Source organism: Theropithecus gelada, chromosome 4, assembly GCF_003255815.1.
Source record: "Theropithecus gelada isolate Dixy chromosome 4, Tgel_1.0, whole genome shotgun sequence".
Classification (NCBI taxonomy): domain Eukaryota; kingdom Metazoa; phylum Chordata; class Mammalia; order Primates; family Cercopithecidae; genus Theropithecus; species Theropithecus gelada.
Window position 1 is genome coordinate 104,449,663 of NC_037671.1, and position 21,810 is coordinate 104,471,472.

The window sequence follows — 21,810 nt, forward strand, 5'->3', positions numbered from 1 at the left end:
TGTTTCATGAGATGTTAAAATATATGTCTTGAAAAAAATTATATGGATGAAAGTTTAAGGAATAGTATATCTTAAAAAACTTCCCCCCGCCACCCCCCCCAAGTATAACTATTTCTATTTCCAGGAGTGATCTATGCAAGAGAAACAGCTTGGGAAATGCTGGAATTTCTGACTGTAAGATACGCTTGGATATATGTATCTGGATAATTTACTCATGTGATCTCTTGGAACCAAGAATCCTTGGTTCCAAGAGTTCCTTGGGGAACTCTGATTTCTAGGAATACTTTGTAAACAAATCAATACACAGACAAATAGGTGAATAATCTGAATTTTCCAGTCCAGTGATTTTTGAAAGGAGGCATCCAAACCAAAAGATCCCCAGATCAGATTTTTACCCAACTAAGTGGTTAGTGTTTATGACAGTGAACCCCCTCTGACAGCTTCATCACCTCTAACAAGGGAGATGGAGTGGCTGAACAACTTATTTTCAAAGCTAACAGACATTCTATGACTTCACTGCTTGGAAAGTAACTTGTTGCAGAAAGGTGAAATGCTTTATTCTCACAGAAAACTCCACTTCTGGAGTTTGCCCCTCAATATGAAGAAACCGGAAGTAAAGCCTGTCATTCTTAAATAACATTTATTATTGTTGCAAAGAAGTCTTCTCCATGAGAACATTTCTCACATTTATTTAAAGATATAGAGGTTATGGATATAGAAGCAAATTTCGCTGAGGTGTTATATATAAGTGTGCCCGACTATGATCTTTAATTCAGCAATCTAATATTCACAATGTGTTTGTTGCCATTTAGCTATTTATCCAAACATGCCTTTTTTAAAAAAAAAACAAAAAACCACATGTGCCTAGACTGGGTGGAAAAAGAAACGTCAAGGGCTTGCTAAAAAGGAGAAGCCTAAAAAAGATAAAATTCCCACAGCAGTTCTGTTCAATTGTAGTCTGTGAGTGCAGGAATAATGTTCCCGTGGGGAAGCATTATGCCCAGTGGTTTCTCGGTTTGAACGTGGGAAAGCCCTTGAGGTTTTCTGTCGTTGCCAGGAGGAAGCAGGAAACTGTTTATGGAATCCAGTCGATGTTCAGGCACCGCGCTATGAACGCAAACATGTCTGAGACTTCCTCTATCACTTTGGCTGTGGGCTTCCCTGCCCCATGGCCCGCCTTGGTGTCCACGTGGATAAGCAGGGGGTTGCTTTGCTTCCTGCTGCGGCCCACGATGTACTGAAGGGTGGCGATGAACTTCAGGGAGTGAAGAGGGACCACACGGTCATCATGGTCAGCAGTGAGGAGCAGCATGGACGGGTACTGGATGTCATCTGCTTCTGGTAACTTCACGTTATGCAATGGAGAGTATCTGGAAGGCAAAAACGCCTTTGTGAGGCTGGAGAGCAACAGTGGAGTTTTATGGCACAGGGACGTAGGTAGTTTACTAGCAATGAGGAGTGTAGTTAACTAGTATGTGAGTGACTACCACAGACTGTGCTTGCATTACCATTTAGGCCATGACTGGCAAGGGTTCCTGGAAACTGGGGAGCTGTGTCACTTATGTGGCTCCAACTTTGAAAGACTGTAAGAAGGAATCTCACAGGGCTGCTGAAACAACGCAAATCATAGGCACGCTTACTGTCAAAAAGAAGTTTTAATGTCTGTTTACTCATTGTTATCAGCATAGTGGTTGCAGGATACGAGGGAAGTTGTATAGGATTTCAGTAATGTTTCAAACGTGTAGCTATACTGAGCATAAAAGAAGTTTAACTGTACTTGAATATATTCCTTTTTTTTTTTTTTTTTGAGACAGGGTCTTGGAATGCAGTGGTGTGATCCTGGCTCACTGCAACCTCTGTCTCCCAGGCTCAAGCCATCCTTCCATCTCAGCCTCCCGAGTAGCTGGAACTACAGACATGCACCACTATGCCCAGCTAATTTTTTAGAGACAGTGTTTCACCACATTGCCCATGAACGACTTGGTCTTGAACTCCTAAGCTCAAGTGATCTGCCTATCTTGGCCTCCTAAAGTGCTGGGATCACAGGTGTGACCCACCATACTCAACACCCTCTTCCCCTATTTTTGACCTACCATTTCAGGAGCATATATTTTTTGCTTAACTTAGAAAAGGAGATCCCATATATGGATATAAAGTATAATAATACCTTTTGATTGCTACAGTAACAAATTACCACAAATTTAACAGCATGAAACATCACAGACTTCTTATCTCACAGTTCTGTAAGTCTCAGTTGGCTCAGCTGGGTTCTCTGCTCTGGGTCTCCCAAGGTCAAAGTCAAGGTGTTGACTGGTTGGACTCTTACGGGGAAACTCTGGAAAAAACCTACTTGCAGTCTTGGGATGTTGGCAGAATTCAGTTGTGTGCAGCTGTGGGACTTAGGTCCTGTTTCCTTGATGGCTGTTGGTTAGGGGTTGCTCAAAAGTTCTAGAGGTCCCGCTTCCTCCATCGTCAAAGCCGGCAATGGCAGGCTGAATCCTTTATATGCTTCCAATTTCTTTGACCTCCCTTTTTGCTGCATCCCTGACTCTAGCCAGAGAATGTGCTCAGCCTTTAAGGGTTTGCATGATTTGGGACCCCTCAGGTACTCCAAAGAGCAGCAGATTAATATCCTGCTCCCTCACAGCAAGCAGTACCTAGATAAGTGTCTGAATAACAAGGGTAGGAATCTTGGGAGGCCATCTGTAGAATTCTCTCCTACCACATTTTTGTAGTTTGTTGCTTTTGTTAAAGACTATAATAAAACAAGACAGACAAGTAGGTATTCCTATGTCTTCTCCAGTAGATTTTATGCAAATGCAAGGCACTGAAGGTGACAAGGCTGAAGCACTAATCCTGTGGTCACTGTGTTCAACTTTACATTAAACCACTAACAACATATATATGTCAATAAAACCTTACTTGACAAGCCATTCAAAGTGTTGTTTGCTGTCCGAGCACCCATAATCAGTGGTCCAAGCATGGCCGATGGTGTATTTATGAAACTTCAGCATGTCCATTACTCCAACTTGGGCAATAACACAACCAAACAGGTCAGGTCTCTGATTTGCACAAGCAGCTAAAAACCCAAGGTAGAAAGAAAAGGGAGGCAGTCTATCATTAAACAAAGCAAGGCAATACTTACAAGCTTCCAGAGCCCTGGTTGCATTTATCCTCAGAGCATAGGAGGAAACCATCAGAAATCACCTGCCCAAAGGCCCCAAAGCTCCCCACCCTCTCCGATATCTGTCAGAGGCGTGGGGATTCTCATCAGTAATAGAGCGTTACTCCCCAAAGCGAATGTTGAAAAGCTTGAGGATTTTCTGGAAACCCTGTATCCCCTCCTCCCATCCCCACTTGCTTTCACAGTGATAAGGGAGATTAAGGGACTTGTTCAAGATCTCAGGACCTGCCCAAGGCAGAATAGGGTCTCTTTGTATGTCATTTATCAGATGCCCAAATACAAATGGTACAAATAGGTTTTGCTCTCCTTATGCCACTTTGTGGTCCTATCCACAAAGTAAATCAAGAGCTGCCTACAGATGGTGTATCTGAAAACCCCAAGAGGGCTAACTAGTAAGTACAATGAATAAAATCCAGTACTTACCCACTAAGAGACCTCCATTTGAACCTCCATTAATAGTCAGCCTCTTGGGAGATGTGTAACCTTCCTTGATCAGATACTCGGCAGCGCACTGAAAGTCATCAAAGCAGTTCTGTTTGTTGGCCAAGATACCACCTACAATGTGCCAAAGTGGAAGAAAGTTAATTAACAAAACATAAAAATCAGTTTAAAGGGAATTCAAATGATAGGGCACAGTTTCAACTACTGATTAACTTAAAAACCATAGGTTAACACTGCATTTAAAAAAAAGCCTCAATTTAAGTTCTGTTATGCACTGTGGAAATATATCATCAATACCACAATGCTAATCCATATGGTGGATCTGTATTTTTCTAAAAGCCTCTAGAACTTAAACAGGAAACGCCCCAAAGGGAACAGATGGTTGGTTCTAAGAGAAGCATGATAATGAAAGGATAGCAGCATGGCATCACAAGGAACCTGTATTTTGGGAAGCTGAACTTACAAGTATAAAGCAAGACCTGCAGCAGTGTTTAGTCCTCTGGGTTGCACCCGGCACCCGAGTCGGAGCTGGCCGTGGGAGTGCTCGTGCCTCCCCTCCCTGCAAAGATGGAGGTGGAAGTGCTCTGCAGAGGCACGCTTCCCACCCCACCTCTGCAGGAGTCTGACATGGTCAGGGATGGGGAGAAAGAAATTCCCCAGTCTTGCTCTCGGTTGTTAATGGAAAGAACCAGCAGGAATTGGGTGGTGAGGCAGTGCTGCCGCAGAGCATCACATTATGGTTTCTCAATTCCAGAATGAAAGATCTTCAACATTTCCCCAGAGAATCTGGGCTTTATCATCTGCAAATCATTCCAGTGTATTAAACCAAACAAATTACTTGGAGAAACATTTACAGGGCCATGAAATATCTATAAGTAAAGGCCAAAAGTCAAAAGCATGTCCTCAAAGGGATAGATGTCTGAAATCACTGCCTTTGAAATGAACAAAGACCAGACACAGATCTAATTAGATATTTGAGATTAACCACTTCTGCTGAAATTTAATTAAAGACAAAGCAGTGCTACTGAAATGTTTTTCATATCAAAACAAATGTTAAGATTTCAGTAAGAAATTACCAGTGAATTTAGAATAGCTAGGATTACTTAGTTACCAGGAATAACAGTATTTTGGGTATATGACTATATTTTAAAAAGAGCATTAAATTTTAAAGTCAATTAACAGAACGGAATTCAGATTTACCAGTGTTATATCCTAGGCTATAACTGGAAAAGGTCTATTTCTGGTCCTTTCATCATGGCCTAAATTTTGAGGAAGTTTATAAATCAGTCTAAACATAGTCTACTGTTAGCCTTAGTCCCAAGACTGGAAAATAACTTGGTTCTAATTAATAAAAGAATGAGAGAGCAGACCAGGAGTAAAGTTACTCTTCCCTATCAGAGCATGGTGGACATCTGATGACCAAAGGGGTTTTCTGGAGAAGAATCCAGTTCTTTCAGGAGAGGATCCCAGGATCAGGGGACCATGAGTAGGGGGTATGGTACATAAACTACATACAACTTAAATAGGAAATCAGGTGAGTCAAGGGGTTCAGAATTAGCACACATATTTGGGATGTAAATCACACATATGGTATACAGAAATTTTATCCTCTTATCACTCATCTTTTAATATCAGTTTCACAGTATGATTTTAGTGTAAAATCTAGTATCAGCTCAACATTATGCAATGAATTCTTTGCAGTTTCAAAGATAGTAACAGTCAGTAGTTTCTGGGGATGATACCTGGCAATGGTGGACCAGATGGCCAGCCAGGGGCACTCACTTTCACTAAGGTGCACTTGAGAAGTCTGCTGTCAGCCCCTGGGGTGCATGTTAGATGCCCAGGGGTCAGGCCTAAGCCTTTCTTGCATACAGTACCTAACAGGTTCTTATGGGAATCTCTTTATAGGTTTATCCAATCATGTTTGCTGATTTGATTTGATGCAAAAAAATTCCGGAGCCTCAGGTTTGGGATGGCGTAGGAAACAGAAGGGAGGTACAGGTATCTGAAGGGTGGTCTCTGATACTGAGGAGATGCCTCTCACGTAGAGCTGCTGACCAACCCCAAGCACTGGGGGCCATGCTGGTGTCAAGATTGGGGGAAGCACAGAGCTGGTGGAGGGGAAGGTGCTTTCCCGTGTCCTCCCTCCCCTAAAGACACATGACCAAGACAAGTGAAGAACCTCTTCAGACCACTGGTTAGTCTATGAATTCAATTTCAGATACACAAAAGCCTGGGTGAGGGGTGCTCCACATAGAAAGAAGTGGAAGAGATGTGGTTTTAAAATACGATCATTCAAAAAAATTGTGACCATCTGGGGTATAAAGTTAGGTATTAGTCAATCAGCTACAATACATGCTTCAGGAGGCCAGAGAATGGAGATGGAATAAAACTAGAAAAGAAAAATCACTGTTTTTATGTCTAAAACTCACGCACAATAGAGTCACAGCAGCAATGCTAGGAGGATGCGATTTCTCAGCAATGCCGGGAGGATCTGAGAAATCCAGCAGGAGGATGCCCACACTGGGAACAGAAAGCTCCAAGATTGCTCCTTTCTCTTAAGAGAAAATGACCTGCCTTGACTTCTGTTTCAAGACAGTCAACTCATGCTAAACTATAAAAACAAGGCTAACAGGAGACAGAATAAATACCAAAAAGCTCTCCAAGATTCACTCCTGACAGTGATAATTAAAAACACAACCTATGAGTTAAGCCCCAAAATAACAGGGAATGCTTCTGAAAAATATGTACTTCATTTATTGTAACAAAAGAAAATAAAATCTGAAAAGAGTGAGTTGTTTTTAAGGGGGGTTGGTGCCTAAATGTGTCTGATAATATCCTTGTTTTTCATTCATCTAGCCAAAAAGCTTTCCTGCTTCTAACCCCCTCAGCTCATTCACACAGGAGGGATGAGCACAACCCTAGCTTTGATTATGTCAGACTTGTGTTTCTGTAGAGAAAACACCTCACCTTTATGCCACGTCTCTCCATATTCGCCACCTCCTCTGATGTTGGCCACTGCCAGGATACCGCCCATGTGTCTCACAAAAATAAGCCTGGAAACACTGAGAAGCAGTAAAAACAGTTAACCTTCCATTAACTGCCTAGTGAAGACCATACTCTCTCTCTATCTCAAAAAAGTGTATGCCCAACAACACTCTGAGTAATATCATCAAAATAGGAGCTTGACATTTCTTTTATTGCTTGACTAAAGTGAAAAATACGTAACTTCCTATTAATACTTAACTGCAAAGCTAATATATATACATATTTTCTGAGACAGAGTCTCACTCTGTCACCCAGGCTGGAGTGCAGTGACACAAACATGACTCACTGCAACCTCCATCTTCCAGACTCAAGTGATCCTCCAGCCTCAGCCTCCTGAGTAGCTGGAATTATAGGTGTATGACACCATGCCTGGCTAATTTTTGTATTTTCAGTAGAGACGGGGTTTTGCCAAGTTGGCCAGGCTGGTCTTGAATTCCTGACCTCAAGTGATCCGCCTGCTCTGGCCTCCCAAAGTGCTGGCATTACAGGCATGAACCACTGCGCTCAGGCAAAGCTAATATGTTTTCATGAGCATTCAGTGTCTTCTTTTTCTACATTGATAAATATTTCACTACACAATTCATAATATAAACAGAGAAAAAAACAAAACACTGCCAGCCCAGGCATGAATGGTGCTGGGCTCACAGGAGGACATGATAATAGTCCCTTTTATCATTTTTTGAGTTAACTTTCTCTAAACTGTTTAAGTTGGAAAAAAGAAAAAGCTTTTTCTGGAACATGGATTTTTAAACATGTTTTCCAGTTCTACAGAAATGTCTATGGTAAATTAGCCAACACAGGGTGTGCAAGAGGTAAAGGAGATCAGGAATAGAGTTATCAGGGCTGGAGAATATTTTCTAAAGATAAGCAGAAGAAACTACAGCACAAACCCTCTAGGAAACAGCATTCAATCCTTTGGAAAATTTGGATTTTGTTTCCCTCTTCTCTTTCCATGGTGACCCTAAAAGTACTGAGTGACATGCTGTTAATTAAAATTAACTGTGCTTTGAGAACTATTTCGGAGAACTGTGTCACTCTTTTAGTAACTGGGGAAACCATGGGCTTCTATATACTGAAGGCTCTCAATGGTTTGAATGCTAATTTCCTGCGTATTGAGGATGAACAGGAAAGGTCAGATGAGTTAGGGTAGATGTATCAGGCCATCCAACCACACCTTATTAGCCAAACTGATGTTTGATCACTTGGTCCTCTCCAAGATTTTCATGCATCTCTGATGGTCTCTCCTGAGACTATTATTACATGCACTGGGTTCTGGGATGAAAATGGCCCCAGGACTCATCTCTTGAATCCCAACGGGGCAGGCTTAATAAATGCTTGTTGCCCAAATGAACAAAGACAAGTGGTTTTAGCTACAGTAGATCCACTTGGGAATCAGTGTTGTCTTGATCCTGGCCCACCTGCTGGGACCCAGGGAATGGGGCTCGAGGTGACTCATTGTCCACTGATGAAGCACGTGTTCACTGCCCCAAACTCGAGCATCGCTGTGAGGTAAAACTGAAGCCTGCATTTTAATACTTCGAGTGATATAAGGATTAGGTTAATATAATACACCCCAACATTTATTGTCTTTTTAATTATTTTTTTTCAAGTGGCAAGGTTGCTCTACCTGAGGCTTGCATTCTTAGACTAATAATGTTAGAGAATAATATGGCATGTAATATTAACACACAGATATCAATGTGTTAATATTACATATTTGTTATTACAATCATAACAAATCTTGTTGCCTGGGAAACTGGAAAGAGATGGGAAGTCCCCATATCTGGAATGTTGCCTGGTATATGGAGCTGTCAGTATAGAATGAATGAACAGCAACCGTTATGACACTTTTCTAACTAGTTTCCCTTCATTTGCTCATATGATGATGCCACATATATCTTTCGAAAATACTGTTCTACATCGTGATTGTACACAAAGCCTCCCATCAGCTCCTTGCTAACAAAAGGATAAATGCTAACTCTTCAGCCAGTTATTTGAGGTCCACAATTTCATTATAAATCACTTGAGGGCAGGCATCATATTTCATACTTCATTAAATCTAAAATAATGAGCTGCTACAGATATCGAGTGCTCAAAACAAAGTACCAGTGTTCTTGTATTCAACTTCGGGACAGATGGTTGAATCTATTCTGAATTTATGTCCTGGTAGTCACCAGTCCATGAATCTCTTCCCAAACAGAAAAGATCCTGGATGAATCTGTGAATCAGATTTCATATGGGGTTCTATTTAGAAGTTGGCTCAAAGCTAGTCTTGCTGGTGGGAACCTCCTTGTTTTTATTAAAAGTGCTCAAAGCAAATTCCATTTTATACTAGCAATGGGATATTAAAATCAAGTTTGCAAATAACAGAAGATATTTATACCAACAATCGCAAACATATAGATGTAGAATTTTCTCCCTGAACGTAGTTATCTGGGAAATAATCACAGAAACAGCACACAACAGTCTAAAATAGATGATGTAACAGAGTACACAGAAAACATTTATGGCTGAACGTTAAGACAGTCTATTTTAAGACTCTGCTGTTGAAAAATATCATCAGCTAAGAAATCATTCCCTCTGAAGAGAATACTGAAGGTAGTGTGGTGGCAGCAAATGACAAACACTGAAGAAAGGAGCTTCCTTTAAGACCTCGATTAATACTAATCTTCTGTAGTCATGCAGCCATAGCCTCCCCATCCAGTTCCCAAACAACCTATTACACTGAGGACATTTTTGGTTGTTTTTCAAAATTAGCTTGTAAATGATTCTTCAATTCCTGGTCAAAAATTCAGATAATTAACACATAATCCTGCCCATCTATGAAAACAAGCAGCAAGAATTTTGCAGAACTGTATTTTATTTGAGATAGAGTTTCGTTCTTGTTGCCCAGGCTGGAGTGCAGTGGTGTGATCTTGGCTCACTGCAACCTCTGCCTCCTGGGTTCAAGTGATTATTCTCCTGCCTTAGCCTCCCGAGTAGCTGGGATTACAGGCATCCACCACCACGTCCAGCTAATATTTTTGATATTTTTAGTAGATACGGGGTTTCACTACGTTGGCCCGGCTGGTCTTGAACTCCTGACCTCAGGTGATCAGCCCGCCTTAGCCTCCCATTATAGGTGTGAACCACCACGCCTGGCCAGTAATGTGTTTTAGAAAGTTGATTTAGTAGAGCACTCTGGTTTGTTTCCACTATATGGAAAAGATCAAAGACTAGCACTCTGAGTGTGTTCTGAGCTCACCTGTAGTTGGGTGTGATGGATATGTTGAAGCCGCCATAGCCATATAAGAAAGCGGGATGAGAGCCATCCAATTTTATGCCTTTTTTATGCACAATGAACATTGGAATCTTCGTACCATCCTTGCTAGGGTAGAAAATCTAGAACATAAGAAAGCAGAATATAAGATTTAGCATTACTTAGTAAATACTGCATGCCTTTAAATGGGAAAGATAGTAAATTCTCTCTTTATGATGTACAGTAGCACAATGAAAACCTAGCTCCTCTAAAGGGCTATTTGGTGAAGCATCTTTCAGTTTTTATGGAGAGAATGTAGAGCAGTTTAAAGAGCCTGCATTTGAAAACAGGGAGACCTGCATTAGGAATTCTTATTCCACAACTGTCTTGCAGGATGCCCTTCACATATCATTTATCCTCTCCCAGCCTCAATTCTGCATCCCCACATGTGGCCGTTGTGCCCACCTCTCCAGACCTTCCTGAGGCACACAGAAAACAGGCTTTCCATTCTCTGCTCCTTCTCATCCCTCTCAGTGCTGGGAGGGGCAGATTTGCCATCCTGCCAAGCAACTCAATCTAGTGAGGCTTATATTCCAGAAAACAAATTTCATATTCAACTTCCTCTCTAAATGTTAAGATGCTCGACATCATTTTTCTATGCTGAACTACTAAACAAATGCTAGCAGCAACAAAACTTATTAGCTTAGAAAGTTGATGAGGAAAAACATAGAAATCCTATTATTCCTGGTTAAACAAAGACCCTTCTCTCCACTATTGATAATTAAGGTTCATAAAGCCTTCTTGAATCTGGGCTACCTCTGGCAAGTTCAAGTCAACATCTCCATATCCTTTTGGATAAAGGATTTAAAAAAAAAGGCATAAGGAAGGGAACATTAAAAGTTAGTCAACTGATAAGCCATAGAATAAATAAGCCGCAAAAAGCTGATAATGCTTTTTTTCCCGAAAGGAAAGCTGTGAATAGCTTTCTCTTTGTGTAAACATGGTGTTTTTACCCCCAAACAACCCCTGGAAAGTGCCCCAGTTTGGAATCATCTTGTTGACCTTATGTTCCAGTCATGGGCATAAGCCTTTACACTTCATGTGACCTGGAGCCATATTTTATCCATAACTTTTTAAGGTAGCAGTTCTGTTGCGCAAAGTTGCCACAAAGTCCATAGAAATAACCATGGGGGGTGGGGGAGGTGTGTGGAGGGGGAGAATGGGCAGGGATGCAGATTTAGAGATAGGAGTTTAGAGGACCGTGATAAATGCCTGCAATCTGGTAGTTTTCTGAAACCTGCCAAGAAACAGTAATATAAAAAGCATTTGTTTCGGACTCTACAGAGAAATACTGAGAGATACATTTAAATTTGGCATCTGAGGAATCATGGAGAATACTCTTCAGAGTTCAAAATTATCAGAGGGAATACAGTTTTATTTAAAGTTATTTAGTGCCAGTTAGCAGCCACCAATAGAATGTAACTGTGTGGGTAGGTACAAGTAAACACGGAGTAAGAGGAACGAGTTCCAAGGGACTGGCTGGGATTAGTGAGCTAAAATACATAGCCTTCAACTCAAGAGTTAGAATTCAGAGCACTATACCCACAGAGGCAACAGCATCAATGAGCGAGCGAGCAAACCATCTCACATGAGGCTACCTTCACTGAATCATCTGTTCAAAAACTCAAATTCCCTCCAACTACCCCCAGCTTCTCATCTAGTTTCAAATCCAGATGCAGCTCAATTCTCCCCAGGCTGACCCCTTCTCATGTACCTTGGTCTTCATGCAGCCAGCTGGACTGATACACTCTTCATCCCGGCTAACTGACTCTCAGACCCTCCATCATTCCCAAAGTGCTCTATCTCTTGATGCTTCATGACAATTCAACTTCCTCCTCCCATCTCACTTTTCTTGCTACCACCTGTAAGATATCTAGTACCTGAAAGCCAGCCTGCAACTCACTTATCTGACTCCAGGACAAAGGCATCCTTGGAGAATGCCACTGAAAGCACAAAGTTCCCATTATCCCCGTAGTTGCAGAAATATATCCAAGCTTTAAGTTGGTGTGGTTCTAATGTTAAAAACAATATTTTGAATGCAGTCCAAAATGAAAGAACACTGTGAAGATGACTTCACTGTGGGCAAGAAAACTCCTTACAGGAAGTTTCTGTATTTTAGTCTTGAAATAAACATACAGGCATACCTCGGAAATATACTGAGTTTTTGGTTCCAGACAACCACAATAAAGCAAATAAGGCTATAGTTGACATACATTCCTCTGATGGATCTGGGTAAAGTAAATTGAAAACCTTCTAGAAAGGATTTACCATTCTAGACACCATGAAGAACATTCATGATTCAAGGGAGGAGGTCAGAATATCCGCATTAACAGGAGTTTGAAAGAAGTGATTGTAACGCTCACGGATGATTCCAAAGGGTTCAAGATTTCAATGGAGGAAGTCACTGCATTATGTGGTGGAAATAGCAAAAGAACGAGAATTAGAAGTGGAGCTTGCATATGTGACTGAACTGCTGAAATCTCACGATAAAACCTGAAGTTCAAAAAATCAAATTCCCTCCAACTACCCCCAGCGAGACCAGCCTAGACAACATGACATGGCAAAACGCTGTCCCTACTAAAAACACAAACATTAGCTGGGTGTGGTGGCGCGTGCCTGTAATCTCAGCTACTCAGGAGGCTGAGGCAGAAGAATAGCTTGAACCCGGGAGGCGGAGGTTGCAGTGAGCTGAGATGGTGCCACTGCACTCCAGCCTGGGTGACAGAGTGAGGCTCTGTCTCCAAAAAAAAACCATAACAACAAAACATGAAGAAAAGGCCGGGCGGGGTGGCTCACACCTGTAATCCCCGCACTTCGGGAGGACAAGGCAGGAGCATCACCTGAGGTCAGGAGTTCAAGACCAAGCTGGCCAACATGGGGAAACACCATCTCAACTAAAAATACAAAAAAATTAGCTGGGCGTGGTGGTGGGCACCTGTAATCCCAGCTACTTCAGGAGACTGAGGCAGGAGAATTGCCTGAATCCGGGAGGTGGGGGTTGCGGTGAGCAGAGATCTGGCCATTGCACTCCAGCCTAAGTGAAACTCTGTCTCAAAAAAAAAAAAACAAAAAACAAAACCCATGAAGAAAGGAGTATGTGAAGAGACTGGGAACTTTTTTTTTTTTATCAGTAGGAGAGTCTGTCATTTGCTAGTGGGCACCAGCTTGACTGGAAACATTTGATCTAGATTTGATTATGAAATTCACTTGCAAATCCCAGGTTTTCCAGGACAAAGAGCGAGTGTATGTAGCTCTCATCCTTCCCTCGGATATGAGGAGCCATCTTGTTAGGGAATTGCGACTTGGAGAAATATAAATGGGTCACTATAAATTATGTCAATGAAAACTAACAAACCTAAAAGGTCTACCTGGTTCTTGAGGGCTTTTTATATGAACTGTTTTTTTGTAAGGGACACAAATTAATACCAACTAAAACCAGAAGTTTTCCCAGAATTCTTGATCATTTTAATACAAGTCTCTATACTTCTCTTTACCTGGGTCTCCTGTGATTTCCCTCAGTGACTAACAGTGAAGCCTGCCCAGCATCCTCACCTTAGAGATGCCTGAATGCCTCAACACCAAGACCTTAGTTTCCACCCTACCCTAGCTGCTGGTTCCCTCCAATGTTTGCTGTGTGTCTCTTATGTGCCAGGGACTGCACTCAGCCCTGATGTAAAGAAGGCGAGATGCATAATTCCTGCCCTCATGGGACTTAAGAGTCTCCTGAGACAAACCAATAGCACGATACTCACCCATCACCTTGGTTACACCTTGGCCCTTAGAGCCTGAATTTCTTCTGCAAGGAACTAGGACAACCCCCCTTGTGGCTCCAACTTGCTCTTTTGCCACTTCTGTCATTTCCTTACCCCTGGGTTTTTAAAAAAACTCTTATGAAGACATTCAGTTCTTTATATTCTCTCAGGCTGTCAGCATTGCTTGGGCTTTCCTGGCCCAGCTTGGGACCCCTGGGCAGCTCTTTAAATGTCACTAAGTCTGGAACTCCTCTAATTCTGACCCAAACCCACGGGATTCCTTCTCCTCCCCTGGGCTGCTGGACACTCAGGAAATGGCAACTTGCTTCATTACAAATGAATACTTGATCTCAGCTGGCTCTGAACTTACGTCTTACGTCTTTTCCTTCCTCAATGTCTTCCATCTTTCCCCACTTAAATCAATTCAAGAGTAGTTTCCAATGTCTTTCTTTTTTTTTTTTTTTTTCCATTTCTGACAGCACCATTTGCATCCCTACTCTCTGCCTCTGGCCTTGCCTATCCCTCATAGGGTCCATCTGCTTGTAGCTCCTGGTAAAGTTTCTGCTAACTTCATTCAGTCTCTGCAACCCCAGAGAAAGGAGGATCGCCCTGTCTTGATTCCATTTCTCACTGCCTCCACTACTACTGTGCTCTTTCAATTATTAGTTTTTGTTTTTTGTATTTTTTCCCTTCGGCATACAGCTAGACTCAAATTTCTCCTGTCCTAGCCAACAAAACCTTATGTATCACCCTGTCTGCCTCTTAAGCTACATCTCCATCTTCCTAATCATTAATCCCGAGTACCCCATACTCACAGCTCACCACTTTCCCACCCCATTGATTCCCATCCCCATCCCTGCTCTTTCATAGGTCATCAATGAACGTTTCTGTCTTTCTCGTTGCCTCTCCATCCCTGCCTCTACCCTGTTGGTATATGTCCTTCCCAACATTTTCATGGGTGTATAGAGACATACCTATTTACATGTTCAAATACACATAGGGGTTATTATTATATAGTGATAAATGGGATCAGGCTAATATTGGGCTATGATTCATTCTCCCTCTTCACATAGCAATTTATCATGGAATTCTTTTCAGAGTAAAACACCCAGATTTACCTCTTTTTAAAAATGGCTGCCTAATATTTCATTCTATGGATGCACATACATTAAACCATTTTCTCACTGATATTTAGGTTATTCTTTATGTTCTGTGATTGTTAATGATGCAATAAACCCCTTCTAGATAAATCTGGTATTCTCATGGTATGATTTCTATATGATATATTCTTAGACATGAGACTGCTAAATCAAAGTATACATACACTCAAAAATTCAATAAATCTGGACCAAATATTCTCAAAGAGGACTGAACAACTTAGGTGCCCAGTGACAATGTCTGCCTAAGTGTCCACACCTCATCAGTAGTGGATGTTAAAATGGATTTTAATTTTTACTAGTCTGACAGGCAAACACTGCCATTTCCTTATTGTATTTTTTTATTAGCAAACATTTTCATTGTCATTTTATATTTTGTCCTTGGAGAACAAAGTATACCTGCTCTTTTATTCTGTTACTTCTCCTTTCTGGTTACAGAAATTTATCTTACACTAAAGGGTAGTAACCTTTTTTCTATCATGCTTTATTTATATTTTGTCCCAGTACACCACCAGTTGTTTTTTTTTTTTAACTTTCTCTGTGGTGTCTTGAGATGCAAAAAGGTGTTAATATTTCCCTTTTAGCTTCCTAGCTTATAAAACATTCTTGACCCCAAGTTATAAAAATTTGTCTATAATTTCATCTTGATTTTTTACATTTATATGTTATGTTTACATATGGTCTGGGATCTACTTTTTCCCAAATGGCCAACTATTAGACACCATTTATTGGAGAATCTGTTCTTTCTCTTTCTCTCATTGTTCAGAAATGACATTATTGAATGGTTCCTTTCCAGGCCTCATCCCTTTCAATCCCTATATGGCAAATGCTTCTTTGGCTTCCTGGGTGGAGTATTTCTCTGGTTCTTTTACGTTCCTTGAAATCTTTTTCTACCTTCCTAATTGATCCATTATTACCTCCTCTTCCTCCTGTTTTGCAATTTTCTATACTTGGCTGTCTCTTTTCTCTTTTCAAATTCCCTCTTTGCCATCTCAGAGAGCTCCAACAATCTGCTCTATGCAAAGGACCTCCATGTCCACATCTGCAGGGCCATAGCCAGACGTTGTGTTTCCTGGAAGTCACCTGTGAGGGGCTGGTTAAGAAGCCCGTCAAGTTGCCTAGGCTATGGGGGTTCATGATCTCATGTGGTAGATGGCCTGTCCACATCTCCAAATCAATGTGCCCAGATACATGCTCCTCCATGGGCCTCTTACTTGGGCTAATAGCAACACTCTCTTCTCAGCCACCCTATTTTCAACCCTCAGGATCATCTTGTGCCAAGGTCCCTACACTCAGGCACCCACTTGGTCATTTGGTTTCACAAGCAAGTGTCTTCTCTGTCATTTATATAGGCAAACCAGCTCAGAGCTCTCTACTTCACTAGCATCATGACGAACCAACCAACCAACCAGTCTCCCTGACTCCTCTCATCGGCTACAGTGGAGTTGTGGCAGGAATATTAGAACCTTAAACTATTATTAGTAACGTATAAAATGTCATTTATACATATATATAAGAGCCATTAGTGCTTGATAAGTAAACAGTTGCCAAAGCTTAAATGCATGTGTTGTTTCTTTACTTGGTAGTTTATTGCTACCACAGTACTCAGGTTCAAGGTAAATAAAATTACTTCCTTTTCCTTTTTCCCATAATGTAACCAATGAGAGAGCTGATAATACACCTCCATTCTTTGAGTGTCCACTGTGCACACAGTTCTGTAGTGGGATGCCAAAGCTTTTATGAGACCCTCAATGGACAGGAAGACAAAGTGCTCACATGGGATCTAACAGATGCCCACTTGAGTAATAGGAAAAGTCTGTCTGTCTTCCAGGGCTAACAGCTCATCATGTGAGGCAGAGAGGGCCCTGTCTTCCTTCTTCTTGTCAACAGCAGAGTAAATGGGTTGTACAATAGATCTAGTTCAACAAGGAGCCTGGACCTGGCACCACCTTTCACCTTAACAGACTACAAGCACCACCAAAGAATACACAATGAACAGATAGATTGTCTTTGGAAGCACCGGTAAGATCTCATAAGCGGGACTATCTTGGAGTATATTGATATGAAGCCTTCATGAGGGACACAGAAAATAAAACCAAACATTACGACAGTGATTCAAAACCACAGTTAGTTCTAAGCATTAGTGAGCCAGCCAGCGGCTGACCAAAGTTACACAGTAAATTAAGAAAGCTGCTTTCCTTAATTTCATTTTCTTCATCTTTAAACGTTAGACTCTGTAGGTATCTTGGGCAGCTGGAGACGGTGGCCTCAGGCCCTGTTGTGAAGAAGCAGGCAGCCAAGGTGATGAATCACCTGAGAGAGACCCAAGAATGTTGGCACTTGCAGGACATCCAACCCCAAGAGACCTCACCTTTGTCAAGCGGCCCCACTACATCCAGCTGCGGTGACAAAGGGCTGTCCTCTAAACATGGCTGAAAGTTCCTTCATGAGAAACCAGTTCGTCCAGGCCTTGGGCAGCAAAACAGCACTCAGCTGCCTAGGCTGGCCCACAGGTACTGACCAGAGACAGAGCAAGAGAAGAAGCGATGGCTGCTGGCCTGGGCTGAGAAGAAAGCTGCCGGCAAAGGGGAGGTCCCCACTGGAGACCACCTGTCCTTGGAGCAGCGGTTAACACTGTCACTACCTTGTGGGAGAATAAGGTGGCTCAACTGGTGGTGACTGCACACAACATGGATCCTTTCCAGCAGGCTGTCTTGCCATCTGCCCTGTCTCATGAGAGGGGGTTCCCTACTACGTCATACAGGAACGGCCAGACTGGGACGTCTAGTCCACAGGGAGACCGGCACCAGTGTTGCCTGCATACAGGTTAACTGGGAAGACAAAGGAGCTCTGGCTAAGCTGGTGGAAACTACCAGGACCAGTTACAATGATGGGTATGCTGAGATCACTGTCACCCGGGAGGCAATGTCTGGGATCATAAATCTGCAGCTTACATTGCCAAGTGGTAAAAGGCAGAGGTCAAAGAACTTGCCACTAAACTGTGTTAAATATATACTGCTGAGTTTCTGTACTTAATAAAAATTCTCCTTCAAAAAAAAAAAAAAAAAAAAAAAAACCAAAAAACTTGAACTCTTCATTGTGGAGACACACAGCAGCATAACAATATTATTCCACACCCCAAACCAATAACATTAAGCACCACAAGGCTGTAAGGAACCACACCCTTCATGAAGCCCACACTGATTCTTGATAGAGGGCTGAGAAGGGTATTTTCGGAGCAGTCACAAGACTGTACCACCTGGTAAACAAAGCTGGTGTCAGTTCTTTCTCAGCCCTGAGGATATACGATAATAACAGTAAATTTTGGGACTTTAAAATTTTAGTTTCAGATATAAGGAGAGGTTGTCACTCCGGGCTTTCATCCAGCTAGCAGTCCTCTCTTATTTTACAAATGACAAAATAAGAGTCAAGAAGATAAAGATACCTGCCAAGGGTTGGGTGTGGTGACTCATGCTTGCAATCCCAGAACTTTGGGAGGCCAAGGCGGGCAGATCACTTGAGGACAGGAGTTCAAGACCAGCCTGGCCATCATGGCAAAACCCAGTGTCTACTAAAAATACAGAACTTAGCCAGTTATGGTGGAGGGCACCTGTAGCCCCAGCTATTCAGGAGGCTGAGGCACGAGAATCTCTTGAACCCAGGAGGCAGAAGTTGCGGTGAGCCGAGATTGCGTCATTGCACTCCAGCCTGGGCAACACAGCCAGACTCTGTCTTTAAAAAAAAAAAAAAAAAAAAAGATACCTGACAAGACAACACTGCCAGCTTATGGCAAGTTACTACCAAGGTCTCTCAAGTCCCTGGTTCAGTATTTTTTTCCTACTACATCACAAAGTAATTAACTTCAAGTTATTACTTCCTTGTAAATATCTTTATTGGGTGCAATTATGCAAAATGTTGAGTGTTAGAGCCTTTGGCATAGATTTAACACATTCATTTCTTTCTTCCCCAAGACAATGACCACCCATCTCTAGGGAATCCAGGGGACAAATATCATTCTGCCAGAAATGCTATTTGCTTTTTTTTTTGAGACGGAATCTTGCTCTGTTGCCCAGGCTGGAGTGAAGTGGCATGATCTCAGCTCACTGCAGCCTCTGCCTCCTAGGTTCAAGCGATTCTCCTGCCTCAGCCTCCTGAGCAGTTGAGAATACAGGTGCGCACCACCACGCCCGGGTAATTTTGGTATTTTTAGTAGAGACAGGGTTTCACCATGTTGGCCAGGCTGGTCTCGATCTCTTGACCTTCAGTGATCTGTCCACCTCAACCTCCCAAAGTGCTGGGATTACAGACGTGAGCCACCGCACCCAGACTGTTTTCGTTATTTTCTTAAAAAGGAGACTCATTCAAGCATTTAAAAAGCGATATTCCAGATACAAGAGTGGCTGCTGTTACTATTTTAGCAAAATGAGTCAGCTTAGAAAGATGATCCTTTTCCACACAGTCATTAGTGTTACCATCTTGAAGACAGATTATTAAAGCAATAAAAATCCCACTACATCTTTCCATGGCCATTCTACTAAAAAAATTCCATTTCAATAGTATTTTTTTAAGGCTTAACAGACACCATTCATTTCACAAATGAAAAAAACGCTTGAGCAAATCATAAAGCTATCCCAACTTTTTAAGTAATCAATTAAATTTAAAGCAGCTTCTGATTTTGCACATTTAAAACCATATTCTAAGAATAATTGTTTAACAGATAAGAACTCACAGATCCTTGAGCTGAATGTTTTTTATTAAAAAAAAAGAAGAAATGATGTACATTTATATAAAGTACATAAGTATAAAGTTTCAGAAATCCCATCTCTGTTGTCAAGCACAACTTTCCAGAGGCATCACCAATGATAAAGCAGTTTAACTCTGGAAGCATGTTTTAGCACAAGATGGCAATCACTAAATACACATCTAGCTGCCTTAACATGCAAATCTGGTTTCAAAAAAAAAAGAATATCTTCCTTTAAAGAAAAAAGAGAAGTATGACAAATCAATGGCACATTACTGTTCCTTCAAATGAATGACCTTAGTTGTGCAAAGATCACCTATCTCTCTTGAAATTATTCTCCTTGGGATGCACACATTGAGTCATAAAATCAATTGTGTTAAGACATGCGAATGTGCAATCAGTTAGGTTCCTGAAAACAATCTTCAGTAACACATTTGATCCAGTTCAGATACTGTGCTATCTGAGGCAAATGCCAGGACTCCCACTATCGCCAGTCATGGGATGTGCTCATCTATGAAAGATGAAAGGTAGGCTGCAAAGGGCAGTCCCTTCACACAGAAGAATGTCTGGTGATAGCAACTCCTGCCTAATTTTAGAGCCTGACAGGTTTAAAGGAGAATGTTCATAAAAGGGTGTTGAGCTCCCCCTTTCTATCAGAGTTGACAGGGGCCACTTGTGTGGTCTGTGCTACATGTGCCAAATAAATCTGACAAGGAGCAGAACTGCTCTGAGTCCACAGGCAGCACGCAGAGGAAAAAGACATTCCATTACCAAAAGAACTGGGCTGTAGGCAGGCAACCTCTGTGCTTCAGTTACCCTGTAAAATGAGCATATGAAGAACTTCCCAGGACTTAGAGGGAGGCACTACATGTTTCTGTGCTGTACTAAGGTGAAAAATGCTAGCCTGGCATTAGAAGGTTGTCATCTTGTCTATGTTCCAGGCATTTAACTTTTGGGGAGTGGAGAAGAGTTCGAGTCATCTTTGGGTGGAAAATATAGAAGGAAAGCCTATTCCAGACTGCTTTAGTTTTTCCAAGGATGGCTGGTCATTTTGGTAACACTGGGGATTTAAAAGCTCCCTTAGGATACCTCAATAACAGCAAAGTCTGTCTATTTAAAATCTGTTTTAACTTTCTTGAGCACCAATAATGTGCTAAGTGCTATACCGATCATCTCTGCAGAAATTCAGCAGCTTTCTAAGGCTCAACCATCTGTTTTTTTGGAATAATACGCCTTTTCCCAGTCTCAAACTGTGAAGCCAAAAGCGAAATAGAAAGTAGAAGTTCTGAACACAAGGAAAGAAGGGCAGTGATGGAGGCACAGCTGGATCTCGTGCTATGGCACTTTGATAAGTTTATTTGGATTTCAGCGGTAACCCGGTGTTTTGAGGTAGAAAGATACACAGGGCTATGATGAATAAATCTGACTTCATCGTAGAACATCAAAGCCATCTTCAGTTCCACTGGTCTGATCTCTTTGTAATCAATGAAGACACATAATCAGACATTTTCATTAAAAGTGAAGGAACCCTGCTACACGCGGAGGCCCAGAGAAAGCAGCTTCTGTTTTGGTACAGCCAGAAACTGCCCCGTAACATGGCTCATTGCAATGGGATTTAGGCTGCACATGAAAGGCATATGCTGTGTGTTTTGCTCCTGCATGAGAACCACATGATGAATCCATCATCAGGGGGTTATGAGTTCTGCATTGTTTGCCTTCAATAAATATTTGTTGAATGAATACAGAATTGCGTATTAAATACACACTTTTCTTTTGTTTTCCTCAGTCAGTTCTCTTTTTTTGACAATGTGACGTTCAGGCCTTGACTGTGTACTTACGCAGCGGGTACAGCCACTCCTTCCGCGGCTGCTTCTTGGTCTTCCGGTTCTCCTCGTGCTTGCTGGGCCAGTGGCGCATGGCACGTGTCTTCTCAGGCCGCAGGTCCAGGGGCTTGTACTTCTTGCCCTTGTAGAATTTCCTGAAGTTTTCTTTGTGTTGAGTCTGGTTAATTACGGTAAGAACACGGGCAATGGAATTGCGGATGACACGATCTTAGAGAGCTTGGAGGGCTGGTGGCGACGCGCGGCTGGGACTGCTCCACCTTCAGGTCGTCTAGCTGTTTGAGCAGCTCCTCCTTCTTACCGCGAAGGTCCCGAGACTTGATCTGGGCCACTGCTGCACAGGCCGCC

General features: G+C 42.0%; 1 protein-coding gene across 1 annotated transcript in view; it reads right to left on the reverse strand.

Annotated features, from left to right (window-relative positions):
* Positions 1–638: 638 nt before the first annotated feature.
* Positions 639–21,810, reverse strand: part of PREP (prolyl endopeptidase) — a 134,535-nt gene continuing 113,363 nt past the window's right edge. Inside the window, exons 11-15 of the mRNA XM_025383591.1 lie at positions 9,918–10,054; positions 6,596–6,690; positions 3,608–3,739; positions 2,923–3,079; positions 639–1,370 (exon numbers count right to left, since the gene is read on the reverse strand). Of these exons, the coding sequence (XP_025239376.1) occupies positions 1,076–1,370; positions 2,923–3,079; positions 3,608–3,739; positions 6,596–6,690; positions 9,918–10,054 (816 nt within the window). The 3' untranslated portion in view covers positions 639–1,075. The remainder of the gene's footprint in view (positions 1,371–2,922; positions 3,080–3,607; positions 3,740–6,595; positions 6,691–9,917; positions 10,055–21,810) is intronic.